Source organism: Ischnura elegans, chromosome 3 (assembly GCF_921293095.1).
Source record: "Ischnura elegans chromosome 3, ioIscEleg1.1, whole genome shotgun sequence".
Classification (NCBI taxonomy): Eukaryota; Metazoa; Arthropoda; class Insecta; order Odonata; family Coenagrionidae; genus Ischnura; species Ischnura elegans.
Genome location: NC_060248.1, coordinates 5,505,736 through 5,525,307, shown reverse-complemented (window position 1 = coordinate 5,525,307; position 19,572 = coordinate 5,505,736). Strand labels below are relative to the sequence as shown.

At 39.7% G+C, this 19,572-nt stretch overlaps 2 protein-coding genes across 4 annotated transcripts in view; one reads left to right on the top strand and one right to left on the bottom strand.

The window, feature by feature from the left end:
- Nucleotides 1-6,230, bottom strand: part of LOC124155368 (probable ATP-dependent RNA helicase DDX56) — a 32,435-nt gene extending 26,205 nt beyond the window's left edge. The window contains exons 1-4 of one of the 2 annotated variants that reach the window (XM_046529124.1): nucleotides 6,023-6,230; nucleotides 5,675-5,894; nucleotides 5,433-5,594; nucleotides 5,226-5,360 (exon numbers count right to left, since the gene is read on the bottom strand). In XM_046529124.1, coding sequence (XP_046385080.1) covers nucleotides 5,226-5,360; nucleotides 5,433-5,594; nucleotides 5,675-5,752 — 375 coding nt within the window. In that variant the 5' untranslated portion in view covers nucleotides 5,753-5,894; nucleotides 6,023-6,230. The remainder of the gene's footprint in view (nucleotides 1-5,225; nucleotides 5,361-5,432; nucleotides 5,595-5,674; nucleotides 5,895-6,022) is intronic. The other variant, XM_046529125.1, reaches the window with a different exon arrangement.
- Nucleotides 6,231-6,553: 323 nt separating this feature from the next.
- The window catches only part of LOC124155365 (putative pre-mRNA-splicing factor ATP-dependent RNA helicase PRP1), a 64,027-nt gene continuing 51,008 nt past the window's right edge, over nucleotides 6,554-19,572 (top strand). The window contains exons 1-7 of one of the 2 annotated variants that reach the window (XM_046529118.1): nucleotides 6,554-6,694; nucleotides 6,925-6,975; nucleotides 7,050-7,139; nucleotides 7,218-7,358; nucleotides 11,708-11,884; nucleotides 12,529-12,730; nucleotides 19,283-19,459. In XM_046529118.1, coding sequence (XP_046385074.1) covers nucleotides 6,645-6,694; nucleotides 6,925-6,975; nucleotides 7,050-7,139; nucleotides 7,218-7,358; nucleotides 11,708-11,884; nucleotides 12,529-12,730; nucleotides 19,283-19,459 — 888 coding nt within the window. In that variant the 5' untranslated portion in view covers nucleotides 6,554-6,644. Of the gene's footprint in view, nucleotides 6,698-6,924; nucleotides 6,976-7,049; nucleotides 7,140-7,217; nucleotides 7,359-11,707; nucleotides 11,885-12,528; nucleotides 12,731-19,282; nucleotides 19,460-19,572 lie in introns of both variants that reach the window. The other variant, XM_046529117.1, reaches the window with a different exon arrangement.

The window sequence follows — 19,572 nt, the reverse complement described above, 5'->3', positions numbered from 1 at the left end:
ATGTTTCTGTTTGTATGATAGGTGCTGCCTATTTTGTCTAATGTGGCTAGACCTCCTTCAGTGCAGTTATAAAAGGTCAATATTTCCGGTTTTCTTTTATTATCTGTTCGTCTTAGATTCATTGACAGAAATAGCTTTGTGAATTGTTGGCGAAAGAATTACATTCTTTGACAATTTTACAATGCAGGAAACTAGAGCTACTTTCTTCCTAAACCAAAATAAGCTGCTATTTTCTTCTTTCTTTTACATATACGACTTTCAGTGCTAAGTGTCTTATATTTTTTGCGCACTGTTCCCGCAACCGTCAAGTTATTGCTTAGAATTTCATCTGCTTGTGGAATATTATAGAACCAGTAGTTCAAATTATGTTCCTCCCGTTTCTGTTTACAAAAGAAAACATTCGCTTTAACTCCTCTTTTGGACTGTTATCTACAAAAAATGGACCCTCTGGTTGCCACCCTGAGTAGGTACATCTTCAAATACAATCGAATTTGCCAATGCCAGAATTTTGATGTTATATTTTGCGGGGTTGGAAGGTAAATATTGCCTATATGAACATCTTCTTTGGAAAGGAATCAATTGCTCATCAGCTTTTTCTCATGGCCCAATTCTATAATGTTACCGTGTATTGCGAGCAAACATCTCAAATACATCTCTACTTTGTGCTAATTTGCCTTTTTTCATTTTCTCTACTCTAGCAGTCACGTTGTCGAAACGAAAAGGCAAAGGGGAAAAGAGAAATATATTATGGCTCATAGAGGAATAACATATTTCCACTCCTTATCCATTGTGGTTCCAAAAATTCTGTTACCTACTCAGTTTTATTTGCCCTGGCTAAAAGTAAAATACTATTCAGGAACACTAAGTCTTTCCCGTCTGTTTCACTATCTCTTTTACGAGAATAATTTTCAGTGACTTTCTCTACCTGAATATTAGTGCAATTTACAATTTTCTCTACCATTCTTTCAATGAACATCATACGAAAACAAACCATTCGTGTTCTGAATCCAATTTATTTTGCTAATAAGTCCACTCGTCTCAGTAACACTGCTACAATTTTATGTTTGGTCTTGATCCCTGCGTATTACACGTTGCAACTCCATACTTCCCAACGTACATAAGCTCCCTTCCCTTTTACAAAAGTTCATCATCTCTGCACTGTTGTTCAGTGTAAGTGTCATGCGCAGCTATATGACACCCATCTTCTTTTTCATCTGAATCAATCTTCTTCCCTCAAAGATTTATTCAAAAGACAAAGACTCTTTCTTTTACTCTAGAGGTAGCTGACATATAGTATGAATTGAAAACGATGAATGTAAGTATTTTAAGGCCAACCTTCACTGATAAATTCACAGAAACATGTAAATAATGACTTTTTTGCATAACTACTGCACTAACGTAATTGAACGAAGTCTTCAAAAAATCACTTCTAAAAAATCGCATTTTCTACAAAAGTTGACGTCAGAAACAAATAATTTCTCATCCAAATTTTCAATCATAAGTCAAAGTATATTAGCTTTTTCCTTTTTTTACAAAGACTGCGGGAATCCATAGTGTACTGAATGAACGTGCTGTAGGCATTACATGATCGATTTTTCGTGGCTCACTTCGAGAAAAATCACTGTAACATTATAAGAAATTACTAACTTTCTTTTTGTTTACATAAATTTAGACAAAAAAATATACCAATAAATAAATATTTATTGATGTAAACGTAAAAAGACAACTTTCATGGCCAGTTTCAGAAAAGTAGCTATCAAATGTGATGAAAATAGATGAAAAACATTTAAGGCGACTTTGAATACTAGGCGGCAAACCATAACGAGAACGGTCGCGTGGGGTGTCTGGCGCACCCCACTCTGCAGAGCTTTGACAAAAGTAATTTTTCTTAAAAACTTGCATTGATTTTAAAATAATATTTTACATGTATACTCAGAAAGCTTAAAAAATCAGCTAGAGGAGGTTTCAGGTCATTGCAGTCACAATTGCAAGAAAAAATAGCGCTTATATAAGGCTGGGGTGTCTGGGACACCCCACGCGACCACTGCCGGGTTAACCGCGCTGAGGATTATCCGTGAATGATTTTCACTCTTGCTCAATTTTTTTCCGTGATCTTTACAAAAAAAAATTTGTACGCAAAATCATCGTAATTATGGCATTAATGCTAGTGATACACCAGGCTAATATTATCCGTTGGAATCCCCTTCGTAATACAGAAGCGATCACGAGCTAGATGATTTCATGGGAGCACCGTGCTCTTGTTTTCCAAGCCTCGCAGTGTGGGACCGCACTCCATGATCACGGATACACGTCCCACAGCAGTTGCGCGAGATGCAACAACCTGGTGTGTGGTGCCTCTCAGTGTAGTTTCCAATGCCAAGCAGTGGTTTTGAAGCATTTGCGTAAATCACTTTTCTGTATCTGTGATCACACAGCCACGGATGTGTGGTTTTCGAAACCATTCCTTTATTGGAGCATTAATAATACGAGTACAACCATGTTATCGCCACTAAAAAGATTGCGAACTGGCGAAGAAAGGTCTCATTGAGTCCAGGAGGCACTCTAAAATAACAGAATACCTGCATAAAAAAATAATATCTTGTTTTTTTACATAAATGAAGAACATTGCTAGATATTTAAGAGAAATTTTGGCTTATCCGTGATTTCCGATTATTCGTGCCCTTTCTCCCCATCATTAGCCCACTAGGATAATCTGTGTACGGTACGGAGTGTAATGTACTTATGAGATACATATTACCAACCATAATATCAATTTCAGCCAGTGTAGACTTTATCAAGGTGAGTCAAATAAACTCGAGCGCATTCAAAATTTTTTTTTTAGAAAATGGCTATTAAGTAGACTAGAATATCCCACATAGCACAAAATATCTTCAATGTCTTGGGTATCTTAAATATCTTCTAGATGTCTCTCATATTTTAAAAATATACTTGATGTCTAGAATATGCCTTTTTTGAGTGGAGACTGTTATTGTACATCCAGTGAAATTAGCCTAAAAGCCTCCACTTCTTGAAAAAACTGTAACTGCTACGCTTTTTGGTGGACGAATAGATGAAGTCACGTTGTATGCACATGCACTAAAAGCAAAGACAACTCATCTGGCAAATATTTATAAAAGCAATTTAAAGTTACAGTAGCTTCTTTTTTTGAATATCTACTAAAAGTCAAGAATATGTCTATTCTATGAATGCATGGCTACTGCCTCGCCTTCAAAAAATACCAGAGTTTTAGATACTGAAAGTAATTTAACAAAACAATTATTTGAAGAAATGATGCATATTAAAAAAAATGTTTGTAATGAAGGAACAGACATTGACAATTCAAACAAAATTTATTATTATTTAATTAATCAAAATTGATATGTAACTATGAACTGTCTCTGCTTAGTTACCCTGAGTAAACAAATCTAATTCCGTGGAATAAAAAGTACGTCAAAATTCTAGTCTCTGTTTATAATTATTTTATAACTAAATTTTTTTACTGCTGTAACAAACATTGTCATAAAAATTTTATGTACCACAGTTATGTACTACCACAGTTGTACCAGTTGAAACGGAAGTGTGTGCTAGAAGTGTTGCAGGAGTGTGCTGGAAGCGTTTAACGGCATGTGGACGTTCCCTGGCAGCTCTCTGAACACTTCCAAAGCACTACCTGACTGTCAACACTTCGGCTTACCTGACGCTTTCTTCCACTCCAGAGTTGAATTGCTCCCAGGACGCTCGCACGACGCTTCCAAACACTCCAAAACCAAACCAAACCTTTGGTTGGAGTGAACCAAACGCTCTCCGAAACCTCCCCAGTTTTTTTTACTCGTTTCTGAACGCTTCCCTTGCACTTTCGTGAATAGGATTGGCCTATTTTGGTCATAGGACTTCTTCAAAGGATTGCTAATTTGTAATGTATAATGTATGATGGAAAGGGCAAAAGACAGTTGAAGTTGCATTTGAGAGAATTCACAAACAACCCAGGAGAAATGGGAGCCTTGATGAAATGTTGCGGGAGAGGAAGTAGGGGTTGAGTGTTGTGAAAGCATTTTAAATGTTGTAACGGCAGTACACTAAGAACAGTTAGATTAGGCCGCTTGACACAGTGTAATTTATGGTAGGTAGTGAAGAGGATGGACGTGCTGCCGTAGACTTCCTGAGCCCCACCGCTGCCAGCGAGCGTCGCAGCTGCTCTATTTATTTATCATGTCTTAGAATTACCATCACGTAATGTGTACCATCTAAGAGTGATAGACGGGCGGTACCGTATCCCACTGCTACCCGAAGGTCTTGGGTCCGATTCTTGGACTTGGAATTGTTTCTACCTTTCATTTTACCAAAGCCAACTGTTCATAATTATTTTCAATAAAAACTTTATTTTTCTATGTGGAAATCTTTTTCTGCACTGTGGTAGCATCAGATGGACACTCCCCTTACGCTTCCGGAGACACTCCCAGTGGACCATTATCTGCTTCCCACACACTTCCTCAACGCTCCCGCAACACTTGACCGCTACTTAGCAGGACCCTCCGTCCGATGCTTCCCCAACACTTCATCAACGCTTCAGTTTCGCCTGGAATTCATTCATAGCCCATAGCCCTGATGAAGGTGCTTAAACACGTTGGCAAAAACTTGCATTAAAAATTCTTCAAGACCTATACCGTAAGACACTGGATCAACATGCATTGATAATGTTGCAGACTCCTTTGAGAAAACTAAAGGAAATTGTAAGTTGCTTTGGAAACTTCAAATTTGGAATTGGAGGAGGTAGCCCCAATTAAAAAGAAGCGAAAGCCAGAGAGGTTCCTGAAGAATCCTCCTGCTTCACCAGCAGGCTGTCAGTTGAAAAATAAACTCTTCTAATGCCGAAATATATTATATTCAAGTCATTTATCCTGAATTTTTGCGGGGGGTCCAATTTGAATATGTCTAGAAAATATCTTCTCAACATATCTTGTAGAAAAGCGGACATTCAAATATCTAGAAGATATTTTGTGCTATGTGGGATAAAGGAGGAGGCCAAGATGGTTTAATTCCTCTGAAAACTCAGACCACTCAATACACACTACCTCACTTTATACACACTCATTCCAGCCTTAATTTGCGTGAAAGCACGTATCCATCATTGAATTGGTTAAAATATTTATTTCCTTGTTCTAAAATTGTATTGGAGTGCTCACCTGTTCCTTTCACCGTTCAATTAACATATATTATTAACTCACCTGAGGGGATACATCGACACAACGAACTTCCCTCGAACATTTGCCGCTCAAATCCATAAAGTTAGAGTGTATTTGCTGGCACAACTCTTTACTTGGTGACAGAACAAGAGCTTTCACTGCCTGTTCCTTGGCAATCTGCAATGAAAGATATTATATTATCGACAACGAATCTCATCATTCGACACAATGCGACACTGATATACGAACATTTTTAGAAAGTAGGACTTTTTGCACGACAGGAATAGCAAATGCAGCCGTTTTCCCGGATCCTGTGCGGGCTTTAATTAGTACATCCTTCCCTTCGAGAAGCAATGGAATCGCTTTTTCCTGGATCAGAGTGGGCTCCTGCCATCCTTGTTTCGCAATTGCCTGAAAACAACGAAAATCATCATTTCATACAACTATTTCAAGCAATAACAACGAGGGAGGAAAAACACCAGCGTGACCACCTTTAGTATTCTATCATCAAGTTCCATGTCGTGGAAATAACATTTCGTATCTTCACTCTGTGGAGTTTCCTCAGCCATTTTTTGAATATCTGTTTCTTAAAGGAAAAAATTATCCCTCAAAAAGTAGCAGTCACTGTTAATAATGCTTATTTCGGGTTGTCAACCCATACTCCAGGAGATGAAGGAAGTCATTAATAAAATCTTATGACTTCGTAAATTGCTGAAAAATAAGAACCTTTATTGCTTCCACAGTATTAAAGATATGATCGATACTGCAGGCATATTACACCAAAGCTGATAAATGTCAAATACTTCCAATGCTACTCGAATCAACTTCCGTACACAAACCTGAAACACACCAACACAAGCGAATACGGTGTTCGCTGATCCTCCGAGGTTCCTTAGATTTTTGATCTATGCCTAAATTTGATAATCAGTACAAAAAAGTGATATCCCACAAGATACAATCACGAATACGCAGGAAACTCGTGTTTATCAGTTTTCACTAACATTCACAACCGCAACACATGCTCTCATGCTCATGAATTTCATAGAATATTGTGGAAGACAGAATTATGAAGAACGCAATCAAAGTGAGACACCTGGTGGATTTTGTGAGAACCTACTATTCTAATCCTTATGCAGAATCAAATATTATTTGTGTAGAATTAAATATTATGAATACCAATAGTATTTCAGTTGTCAGTGCGTCAAAATATACTGCAGAATATATATGTGCCCTTAAAATCACATTTACCTATTGAATCGAACTTCCGAAGGTTTTTTGAATTAAAATTTTCGAAATGGCGCGCAAAAAATTTTATCTTATATAAGTTTACCTTGTTCTTCGAAAAAAGATGAATATCCAAATACGCAATTAATGACGACGCCATTGTGGTGGTTTGGTGGTTGTAAATTTTAGCGTGTTCGCTCAGCACATCTAGCCGGAGCAATTCCTTGTTTATAAAGTATGTCTAAACGAAGAATAGATGTTGGCGATCCCTATGTCAAGAAGAAGAGGTGGTATAACGCACTTTTTCCTTATACTTTGTGTTTCGGAATATGTATAAATACTAACAAAAGCCTGTCGAGTGTCCTGTTTTGTGATTATAATGTATATAATTCGTTTTGTTTTACCAAATTTGTTTCAAAGGCGGTATTAGCCGCATTTGAAAATAAATTAATGTCTGGAATCCCAAATTTAGTGATCGTTAAGCTTAATTCGCTTCGCCTATTTCATTTTCCCGCAGTCGTGACTATGAGGGTGAACAGGATGATAGCAGCGATCGGATACAGGAAAAGTGGGTTTAGTATAATCGTATTACCATGTGCCGATTGTTAGAATTGAGCGAATGAAGTTAATTTCCTTTTGCAGGGAGAAGGAGGCGAAACCGGCTCCTACCCCTACAACAAACAAACCAGCAATGCAGGTGAATCCCTTTACAGGCGGTCTTTACACCCAGAGGTATGTTTTTATTATTTGACTTATCGTTGCCTTGTATGTGTAGGTTGCCATTACTGATTACATTTATTTTTATTAAAGATACTACGAGTTCTTCCGAAAGAGAGTTCAGTTGCCTGTTTGGGAGTACCGAGAAAACTTCATGAATCTCTTGGACACAAACCAGTGCATAGTTTTAGTTGGTGAGACAGGATCTGGGAAAACTACGCAGATTCCTCAGTGGTGAGTACAGACTTCCGTAGCGATTGGCCTGCGCGTATGCCTAGGCAGTCCGCAATTAGCGGCTTAAATGTTAAAAGAAAGAGGTGTGATCAATTCAACTATGCTGTGAATGGCGGCTTCTTTAATACATGGCATAAATTATAAGATATGGTTCCATCGACGTGTGGATCGATCGAGTCAGCTACACAAACCCCTTCGCTTGTTTATGCAATCCTCTGATTGCATTTCCTTTGCTCAATTTACGGGATACATCCTTTAATCATAGATATTGCCGTTCATTTTCCTTAATTTTCACCTTTTGTCAAAGACTTCCAATTATATTTTATACGATGTAACTCGTGCGGAAATTTCGCCCTTTCATGCCACCAGTGAATAAGCATGTTGAGGAAAAAGGAGGAGGTGTAATTGTGATTTAGATAGAGAAGGTGTATCATGAAGGATTTTCTATACACTTATTTTCTTGCAAAACTATACAAATCATATGAATACAATACTGGCAAGAGAGTTTGGTACCAATAGGAACAATCATGACGTCTGTTACTGAATAATGGCACCCAATTTACAAAACTTCTTTAAAGACAATATTAGAAGTAACAAATTATGTCATCAGTAACTTTTTGTTATGAACTTTTTTAATACATTAATATCGTGAATTCAATTATTAATAAATATTTAATTAATTAATATTGTGAATTCAAGAAAAATCTACAAACGTCTGTCCATGCGAAGAAATGGGTTCTGGAAGGTACAATCCAGCTCTCTGAAGAGTCAGACCATGTGTTGTATCAATTGTCATTTCAAGGGCCAATTTGATTGGGAAAAAATGTTTTCAAACTATTTTTTGTGGGTAAATGTCATGTATTTATGAAAACAAAAAGTTTTGACTACATTGACTTACCAGGCAGAGCAGTCAGCCAAACAATCGCTTTCCTTGTTTATGCCTCAATCCTCTGATTGCATTTCCTTCTGCTCAATGTTACGGGATACATCCTCTAATCATGGATATTGCCTTTCATTTACCTTACTTTTTACTGTTTGTCAAAGACATTCAATCATATTTAAAATTAGGTAAGCCATGCCAACATTTTGAACTTTCACGTTCTCACGCTTTACTGTAAAGGGAGAGGAGGAAATCTGTGATGACGAAGAACTGTTCATGTCTGCCCTTCGGAGGTGCTTATGAAAGCAAAGCAGGAAGAGAAAATGTTGCAGTTGAAAAAGTTGCAGCAAAATATTTCAGAGTTCAATTGTGGCATGACAGATTTTGACACATGAATGACTTACCTGAAGTTAGTGAGGCAAAGCAGTGCGTGTGTGTTATTTTGTGGAGGGGGAGGTTGGGTGGGTGCAGTGTGTGGCCTCAACGAGGGGAGTATCCCGCTAAGTGTGCCAGAGATTGCTGGAAGAGTGGCACATTTGGAAGAGGGGGGAGTTATAACACGCAAACTGAAGGAGATTGAGGGGGCAAAGATGAAACTGATGGCTGAGGTTGGTGGTGGTTCTTGCAGCATTGCAGACTTTTGAGCAAGAGGTACTCAAAGAATTTGACTGCGCTGGCAGGCTTGGGAGGAGGCTCAACAGCAGCTGATAGAGGACAGGTGGTGCAGGAAGAAGAAGACCTTCACTTTTAAAATCGAATAGGGTGGTTTCCTATTATTTTTTTATTGCCTAAATCGAAAGATTATTACTCCTGGAGTACCCATTTCACGCTCTTAGATTTTGGAATGACGATATCTATTTTTTTGCGATTGAATGAAAAGTGAAAATTTTCAAGCTCACGAAAATGCGACGGCTAAGTAGGAATGATGGGAAGAGTCTGTGTGACGTATTTCTGGTTCCCGCTACCGCCCTGTGAGGTGACCTTGAGGCGAGACTTGAGCGCTGATACGACGCAGGCTGCTAGCAGTAGGGCTTAGCTTAAGTATGGATTATTACTACCTTATCAAACGAAGGAAGCTTTCCGACCTTAGACAGTTTTAATAAGTGATTATTAAGAGATGTTTCCCTGAGCTCTGTGCCTCATGCATGCATTGGTAATCTCAGACGATGTAAAACTCCTATCTACTCGTATAGAAACTAGGTCCCTGTGACGTCACGTAGAGTGGCATTGCTTGGGCGCCAATATGGCCTTTTTCAAATGAGGTTAAAATTGACCATTGCCATTCGTCTAAACTGGGATTTCTAACACTAAATAAAAATAACCCTAATGGTGGGCAACGAATAGCAATCAATGCATTTCGTTTTCTTTGATGAAGGAAACTACCCAATTGTCTCTCCAACTCCAAGGTCATAGGACCAGAATGTATACCAGATGTATGCCAATAAAAAAATATTAATGCAGTAAATAATACATGAGCGTTTTAAATAAATAATATTGAAATAAATTTTCAGTTATTTCTTGCCAGTCTTCAGCAAGTCTTAATGTTATATTTGAGGATTTATTTTTTTTTACTCTAGCGGGCAGTAAATTTAATAACTTTGACACCATGTAAAGAAAACAGCGTTTATATAATGTTAACTTAGGTCTGTTTGCTACTAGAAATAACTCACTCCTTAAATTATATTTATATTTGTCACATCCACTCGGCATATTTCCACTTGTGGCAAAAAAAAATTTAAGTACTTTAAATAAATACAAATGCCTTAGTGGCGACAATAAGTAAGTCCGTACAGTTTTAGGGGCCTCTGGGTTTGTTCAGAAGTGTAAATTTGGCCTCACTCCAGATTTACGAAAATATATCCATTGTTGATTTTTCATCGCCTCTTCATCCTGAACATTTTTCGCATTAGTTTTCCAGACTCAATTGCTGACCACAGCCTGTTCCACCTCAAGGCATGGTGTATGTCCATCTTCCACTTGTGTAGCATAATTGCTACTCTCCTTCAATTTTCAATTCTTTTAAGTCTTGCTGAGCTTGAGCAAGTATTGCTGAACATGATTTTGATCATATATCTGATGCAGAGCCTGTACAGAGCATTCTGGAATTAAGATTGCATGGGATTTTAAGAAAAAAAAGGAGCATTTCAGACCTCGAAGCAAAAGTATTCATGAAGTAACTCATCTAACTAAAGTCCCTATAGTAATACATCCAGCTTATGTACATGGAGATTACCAGGTGTTAATCTCTATGCTTGCTGCTGTCAACATTGTTGGCCTGGAAGTCTAATTTAGGATAAGATTTATCACTTTCAGTGAAGTCCGTTTTCTTCGGCATTCCATTTAGTGAAAGGAGTTTTTAACTGATAAATTGTGACATGAAGAGATAGGAGTTGCAGTCAAAAATGCACACTAATTGATTGGTGGCAGGCAGAAGAATTCAGATGAGTTGTTGAAGCACAAGTGATGCTGGTGGGAGTGCTAAATTGCTGCGTCTCCTAGCATGCAGTGGCTATAGTAGCGGATGACGTTTCTCGGCCTAGTGTGCCCCCCATCTCTTGCTTCATCACTGTCAGCTGAAGTGTAGGGAAGAGTGGAGACCTTCACTCACGTGTCGTAGCTTAGCTATCAAATCGTAAGATTCGAAAAAAAGGGATAAGAACACATAACAGACGAAAGGATGAGGACACAGGTGCTGTGGTTGGTGGAAATGATTAGTTTAATTTTTGTCAAATGAGGGATGTGGGAAAATGATACATGAGGACCGTGATTTACAAAGGAAACTTTGGGGAACAATAGATGTGGATTGGAATTCCCTTGCACACTGTTGTCATCGACCTTTTTCGTTTCGTTTTTTGTCCCTCTCCATTTCTTCCCTATCCTTTGAATTTATTTGTATGTTGATGCGTATTGCATTCGATGAATGAGCGAAGGAGTATGTATGTTAAATCTTCACTGTATTCTCATTAGCTCACAAACTTTTGCCCTGCCTATTGCATTGAAGAACACGCCACACCAGTATCCATCCGAATGAATAGATGAATAATCACGGCCACTTCACCGATTTACCTCCATTTGTTGATCCTGTTCCCCAACACGCTGCCTCCCACAAGAGCACTTTTGACCAACGTGTTTCCCTAGCTTTAATAGAAATACTTCCCAAAATGCCACCATTGAGGCGAGAATTTGCAAATTGGCACACATCTCACATAAGCCACATTAGCCGATCCTGCCCCCTCACCTCCAGATATGGAGTTGTGGGAAAGAAATACCGATACTAACTGTATAATGGTAATATTTAGATACAGTGAAAGTACTAAGATGCAATGCTGTAATGTACAACTTAAGAAAATGATTAGAAACAATATAGTACAGTACATGTACAAATGAAAGCACTCCAGAGAAACGTGCTGTTAGGGAAACTTTGAGTTTAGGTGTGGCTTGTGTGTTGAATGTTGGTTGACTGTTGCAGGTGTGTGGAGTATACTCGGGCGAGGGGCACCAAGGGAGTTGCGTGCACGCAGCCTAGGCGAGTGGCAGCCATGTCGGTGGCGCAGAGGGTCTCGGAGGAGATGGATGTGGCACTGGGACAGGAAGTTGGTTACAGCATTCGATTTGAGGACTGCTCCTCTCCAAAAACTATTCTCAAGTAAGTGGCGCACACTCTCCTCTGGAACACTTCTGGAAATCCATCTGGCATTTTCTATAGCATATCTTCTGATAAGTAATAGCTGGATTTTTTTAGAGAAAATTACCGTGGTGTAACTTTTAAAGTTTTTTCTTTTCTTTGAAGTCTTTGAAACAGTGTAATTTTCTGAAACAATTTAATCATGTGGGTGAAGTTTTCTCTGGTATTCTACCAGGTGGGTTGGCTTGGCATGGCCAGCTTTTCAATGACCAAGTCTGCCAATATACTCAGGGCATTAAGTCCTTGGTTGTGTTGGTGGTGGTTTATATGCTTTGGACATGTCCCATTGAATTCTGGCACCCATGGTGTAGAAAACGCAAAAAATACATCCAGTTAATACCTCCCAGAAGGATCCAGATCTGATATGATATGCTTACTGTTGGCTATATTTTTTGGGTAGAGAAATGAGGGAATGCATTTCTTACTTAGAATTACATCCTTAGACAAAATGGACATTCGCTTATATTCTCTGAAAATAAAGGTGAAATGGCACTTATCATGTCACGTGGCGAATGGCCAGTGAGGTTTAACTGCTCCATAGTGGAGGATGATTATATATATCTTGATGAATTTTTTGTTGTGATGGCATGCTTGGGTTGTTGCAGGTACATGACTGATGGTATGTTGCTGAGGGAGGCCATGTCGGACCCAATGCTCGAGAACTACTTGGTGGTGTTGCTTGACGAGGCTCACGAGCGCACTCTTGCCACGGACATCCTCATGGGTGTGCTCAAGGAAGTGACCAAACAGAGGTCAGACCTGAAGCTCGTCATCATGTCAGCTACCCTTGATGCGGGCAAGTTCCAGGTGTGTTCACTCCCCTCAGACCCACAGGGCCTCGAGTAGCTGTCGTTGCATGTCACTTCATTCTGGCATCACTGTGATTTTCTTTGAACAATGTGGATAGTGAATTCACTGCCATATTGCTGAGTACATCTTGCTGGCCCTGGGAGCAGGCCTATGCCTCTTGCCTAGGAGTAGTGCAGGCCTATGCCTCTTGAGACAAACAGACTACTTCCTCCTTTCACACAACTGTGTCTTCATGTATGATGATGTATGTATTTTGTACTTCTAATTATGGTCTGTAATAATAGGCAACTCGCTGCGCTGCGCGCGCTCGTTAAGGGGCTCCGCCCCTTAAAAGCCCCGGGTCCGGCTTCGCCGTCTACATTTGTGGTTCTTCGAAGAATTTTAGTTCGAATAATCTCACCTCAGCCAGGGGGTAGGGAAGCGCCCCACTCGTTCCTCGGAATGGCTACGCCGTTCCTCATTGAGAGGCGGCTTCGCCGCCCAGGGGTTGAGTGTGCCCCCCCGGGCTACCCTGCTTAATACTCGGAACGGCTTTGCCATTCCTCGTCAGGGGTCAGCATAGCCGCCCAGAGGGCAAGGGCATTTTGGAACTGTTTCACCATCATTCGTTTAAGGGGCGGCTTCGCCGCCCAGTGGCGGAGGGAGCCCACAGCGGCTGCGCCGCTTTAACATCGGGAAGGGTTACTGAAGCTCCCCCTCGCCTACGCCAGTTACTCCTCGGAACGGCTTCACCGGTCCTCGTTGTGGGGCGGCTTCGCCGCCTTGGGGATAATGAGATCCCGCGGCTGCTCCACGTAGTCCTCATAAATGTTCCTCTCCACCGAGAGAGGTGCCCAGGGGGATTAGGGGGTTTTCATGTGTTATACATGCGGTCATCAATCATCCACAGTGATCATGTGGCGATGATTTTAAAGGGTAGTGCAATGCGGCGTAATAGTGGCGACAAGTACCCATAAAAGAAGACTTAATGGCAAGTTTTCATTTTTTGCGGGGGGTTCCAACGGAATACCGGGGGTTTTATACGTGTGAAAACCAGTGGTCACAAATCGTTCTCATAAATTCCGTGCGGATAAGTCCTAGGGGTCCGGAACAGTGGCGGAATTCTGACGATTCTTTTACCCGGGGAGGCGATTTATTAGAAAAATTTTCTGGGAGGTTTCACCGGGTTATCGGGGTTTTTAATAAGTAGTAGAGGCACCAGACAGTAGTAGAGTAAATAGTGACGAAAACTACTCGGAAAAGCGCCTTTAACATTTTTTTTTCGGCGAGGTTCCAGGAGGTGATCGGGGGTTTTCTGGTATATTTTCCCGTATGGTTTACGGTGGCCCGCCCTCATCAAATATTCTGGATCTAGAGCTCAGAGGGTACGGGTAGTGCGGCGTATTGTTTGCGAGAAGTTCCCAAATAGGAGACTTTTATGAATTTTTTTATTTTTTGGGGGGTGTATGTGGGTTTACCGGGGGTTTATAGCTTTGTACTGCCAGGGGTCATCAATCGTCCACATTAATTCCGTAGCGATGAGTGGTAAGGCTTGGGAAAGCGGCGGAATTGTGACGTAAAGTACCCGAAAAGGTTACTTATGTGCAAATTTTAATTTTTTAGGGGGTTTCGGGGGGTTTAAAGATGACGATACTATATGGTCACATTCATTTACTTTCATATCCAACAGAAGTGTGCCCTATGACATCCATATTTCGAAAGTAGTACAATAAAAAGCAAACCAATACCCGAAAAAAGTTGGTAGTGCCAGCCATTTTTATTTTTTCGCGGTTAAATACATGAAATCATTTATTACATGTTTATGTTTTCTAAAAGATAATGCATAGCTATGTATAACTACAAAGTTTGAAAGAAATCGGTCAGGTTAAAATTGACAAAATCCTGTGTTAATCTTTTGGAAATCGTCATTTTCGGTGATTTTCGGAATATTTTAATTTTTTTCTGAGTAACCAAGCAGGATGAAAGAAAATTGTTACCTATATTTCGTAGACAATGTTATGAGCATATATAATAATCATTTTCGTTATCTAAAACCTTAAATTAAGTCGAGGGTAGGGGAAGGTATGAAATTTTTTTCGAAAAATCAATTTTTGGACGCCATTTTGGCTGCAATTTTCTCAAATGGAAACTAATAAATTTACTTAATTACGTGCCCACGTTCATAAGCTTTCAAAAAAAGCATTAACGACCCATGTTACACGCACAGTTTGCGCGCAGTAAAATTAAAATCGAAAGAGGATCCCCGGAAAAAGCGCGATTTCGGCCATTTTGTCGTCCTAGTGACGACACGTGGCGGAAACTTCTGGTTTTCAGACTTTTCCTCCAAATCATTTCCGGTTCCCCGCACGCGTGCCAAATTTCAGCTCTCCAGCAGGTCTGGAAGTGGTCGGGAATTTGTATCCATGAGTGAGTCAGTCACCACAAGGGCTGTGTCTATTAGGGACTCGCTGCGCTGCGCGCGCTCGGTAAGGGGCTCCGCCCCTTAGAAACCCTGGATCCGGCTTCGCCGGTAGGTAATTAATTTCAATACAACAGAAAGCATACGAAATAGAATTTATTTTCTACATTGGATCATTTACATGAAAAAAATTTCCATCCCATCGTATTTCCTGTACTTAATTTTTTCAGAAAAAAGTACCCGTTTTTTGCACGTAAAATTAAGTTGCCCAACTTTGAGCTCTTGGTATTTCCATATATTTTGTTCCAATAACTTGGAAAATTCATTGTTTATACCACAAAAAAGACTGATTTGTTGTCAACAATGCTAATCTTTGCTGACTTCAAAATCAATGGATCAATTGAAAATCGATTTTTACCGTTGGATGCTTCAGGATGAATTGAGGATTAGCATTTATTACATTTACATTAAATATCGCTAAAAAAGTCAATATCACTTAATATTTATCTAAATGTTCCTACTTGAATGCCAGCAGATCTGTCATGAGAGAGGGAGGAGAAAAGAGGCACGTGGTAGCCACTGAGTGGGCAGAAGCAGGCAGTGGATTATTCATAAACTGCCAGGTGTAAGCGCGGGGTTTCTGTTGGGCTGGCACTCCAGAGGAATTATTAGAACAAGTCATTTAGTGAAGGTATTTATTGACAACAAAACATATTGCATCGCGCACACGCCCTCTTTGCACACCTTTTGCACCTGAGTCTTTCCGCCGACTGCCGCTGCCTACGGCGTCATCCGCCGTTCCCTTACCCACGTGGCCACAGCTTCCTGGAAGATGCTGATGGCAGCATCACTCCCACGCACTCTCATGAGTGCCTATGCATGGGATCAGAATAACATTACCATCCAGTCTCTCGTCTCCGCGAACTCAAGATGTTCCGCTTACACAGGGTACTATGCGTCATGATTCACGATATGGCAACTGCGCATGGCATGGAGAGACACGATATGGCATCTTTTCTGTTGCTTTGTTTTGGCCTGCCTTGCTAGGCAGAGAAAGAGCGACTACCAGAGCTCAAAACAAAAATAAATATCAAATAATATTGAATATACTGTTGACATTACCGTGTATGATCTACGTACTTGCATTACTCACATTCTACAGAACGCAAAAGTACCAATAAATTTTCCATTGAAATTCTCTGATAGTTTAATGTGATGCATAACTTTTATTGTTCATTGATTTGCTATGGCTTGAATATCCTCTTTTTTCATTGAAAAATGGTTGCAACCTTGTAACTCAGTAACCAGTATTAATCAAGCATCATTTTGATGGGGAAAAATTAAAACAAAAATAATGCCGATCTATTCTATTTTATTTTTCACAATGGTAATATTCATTGAAAAATTTATGAAAACATCATTTCTTTGCACAGAAAGTACATGTGATGAATGTCAAATAGTTGCACCCTTTTTCTTTGAGTATAAAATGCATAGATCCTTCATGATATTAGTATTGAAACAGTATTCCACAGGTGTGACAAGTCCACTTCTGGTCTCTCTTCTATGTATCCCACCCAAAACCAAGAATAGCGTAAGAAATTTTTGAACAAAGGAGCAGAGAATTTTGTATGAGTCAGATATTGTAGGTTCAAGATGTTATTTCTTTTAAGTAATTCTAAGTCTACCTGATCCAGCAACAAACAGTTTAAAATCTTCTTTTAAAATTTTTTGACATTCGGGAAAAAAATGTCTTAAGGATGCATAATGCTAGTGGTGTTTGGCGGTATTTTTTGTATTGTATTCAAATTGAAATGTCTCTGTCTTCATAGAAAGAATTCCATATCCATTTTTTTATTTGTAGAAAGCACTACACCAAAATACTCGAGTAAAATGGTTTTAGTCAGCAAACCGGAAGGTTGAATCGTCGGCTGTAAGGCATAGGAATGTGTTGTAGCACTGAGGGAGTCTACCGATTATTCCACCATTTTCACTCCTTGGAAATTGAGTGTTTATCCTGAGTGTAATTCTTTTTTAAACCCATTCTGGTCAGTATTTATGAGAAAATTATTAAACTTCTGGACCAATAATTCCTGGGCATCAATAACGAAATCATGCACCTTTTCAGTTGTATTTTGCCAGTTATGTTTCCAATAAATAACTTGCTAACTTCCTAGATAAAATGTATATTATTTGATTTTTTAAACTTCCACTACCATCCTGTTGAAGCAGAAAAAAATTTTAATGTATTCTTCAATATGCTATTTTCTTCTTTTGCTCTTTGAAATATTTCCGTAAAGAATTCAGAAATTTTATGCAAAGTCTTTCCTCAGAGAATCAGCCTGATTAATCTGCTCATCTTCAAGGTCACAAACCTAAAACAATGTCTAGCAGTTCCTACCTGCAGTGGCCCTTATTTTCCAAACCACTGGTATTCTTCTGCCATTGTCTTCTGTGACACAGTTATCTCACCCTCTTTGTTCCCCTTCATTAGAGAAGCTCGTACTAGATATAGGAAAAACATCACCTCCATTTCCATCTGCACTGTCATATTTACCACCACTTCTTACCCCCTCCTCTCTTTGAAGCCGAAAATTGAATCCTCCTCTAGCAGGCATGATGATTCTTTGCTTTCCAACGGGAATTCATGGAATCTAAAAATGGGAAAATTGTATTATAACAGTGAAAATTGAAGCGTGTAATGGGATGCGAATAACTTTACCGTAGTTCAAAATAATAAAAAAATGAAGGAAACTTACCTGCTAATTTTTCCTCCACCTCAATTTCATAATCGGTTGGTTCGTCTGTGGCACTCTGTGCGTGTTAAAAATCTCTAATTCGTTCATCATTGTTCGATTTTAACTGTGCAAATGTTGCAGGAAACCATTTTCTCTGATTTAAATGGAGGCACTGAAGGCCCTCGCGTCATTCGCCAGATGGAGAAGCCCTTTTGGTTTTCCCATTTAGATAACAATAGTTGGAAAGGTGGAAGGGATGGGTTCTATGACTCCATTCAAACCTTTCTGAACGAGTCTTGACTGGAAGCAGGAAGGAGGAGACGTACCAAGTGTTCCAATTGAGGCCCTTTCCAAAATTCCTCCAAAACATGTCTCATTGTTTGGTCCTCGAATCACTCACTGCTTCTCTTGTCACTGGGAGTGAAGATGGTACACCTGAGGGCCTTCCCCCTAGTGCTTGCCACCAGGCATGCCTCACTTTAGGCCCCTAGCCACAAAATGGGAGGCAGGCGTGCATCTTCGGATATATCTGCTGACAGGTCTTCAGGGCTTGGGAAATTTTGCAAATGTGCTTTTACTAGCAAACACTGCCATCCTACCAAATTTGAATGAATTTGGAGGAAGGCACTTCATGAATGTTCCTTGTTAAGTGCGTATTGTGATGATGCCACATGTACTGCATACCAGTCCACCCATTGCCAGTGAATATCTGTTGGACGTAATTATAAGCAATTATTTCAATTTTGTGGAATTGATATTGCTTCGGGAATGTATTTTTTATGAAGTTTATGCCAAATAGTTTTTCTGAAATACTTGCATTTTCTGCACGTATAACTTTTCAAATGTTCTGTTTCTCTTTACATCCTGTCTTATATCATAAATTTTATGAATTTCAATGGGCTTTTCTCATTCCTTGATCCCATACGCTACAATTCATCATTTCTACTGACCTCAACTCTGGTTGCAAAAGGAAATATTTTCTGTGTTTCTTGCATCCAGGTAACTGATCTATTCACCCGAAATATCATAAGTCCAGAAATTGTCTGGTCCCAGGCATTCCAGATTATTGATCTAGTACTGTATTTACACTACCCTGTGAATTTAACTGTTATGTGATTGACAATGCCATCTATCATTGGAATCAGCAAAGCAAGTGAAATGTGTTGTGTCCTCTCGGAGTCATTTTACTATTTTCGATGTCACTATGGAAACGTAGGTGTATAATGACTCCGGTATAATTACGCCTCTGTTATTGAAAATTGGATGTGTGAGGACGCAGGAGTTGAATAAAATGGTCGGCTTTGAAATGGAAATGGGTACATACACATGTGGAACTTTGCCATGCCACGTGAGGGAGGGAGGGAGGGTGAGAATACATGCTGCTGTGAGTGATTGAGTGTTGGAATGTCTTTGCAGCATTACTTTGACAATGCACCCCTGATGAACGTGCCTGGGCGGACGCACCCTGTTGAGATCTTCTACACACCTGAGCCTGAGAGGGACTACTTGGAGGCAGCAATTCGCACCGTCATCCAGATACACATGTGTGAAGAGATTGCTGGCGACGTTCTGCTCTTTCTCACGGGACAAGAGGTGAGTCAGGACATGCCTCTTTTCTAGCCATTCTTCCTCTGGCCTCTTTTCTCCAAATTTTAGTACTCTGATGAAAATTCTACCCAGAGTATCAGAACCGAATATCAATGCCT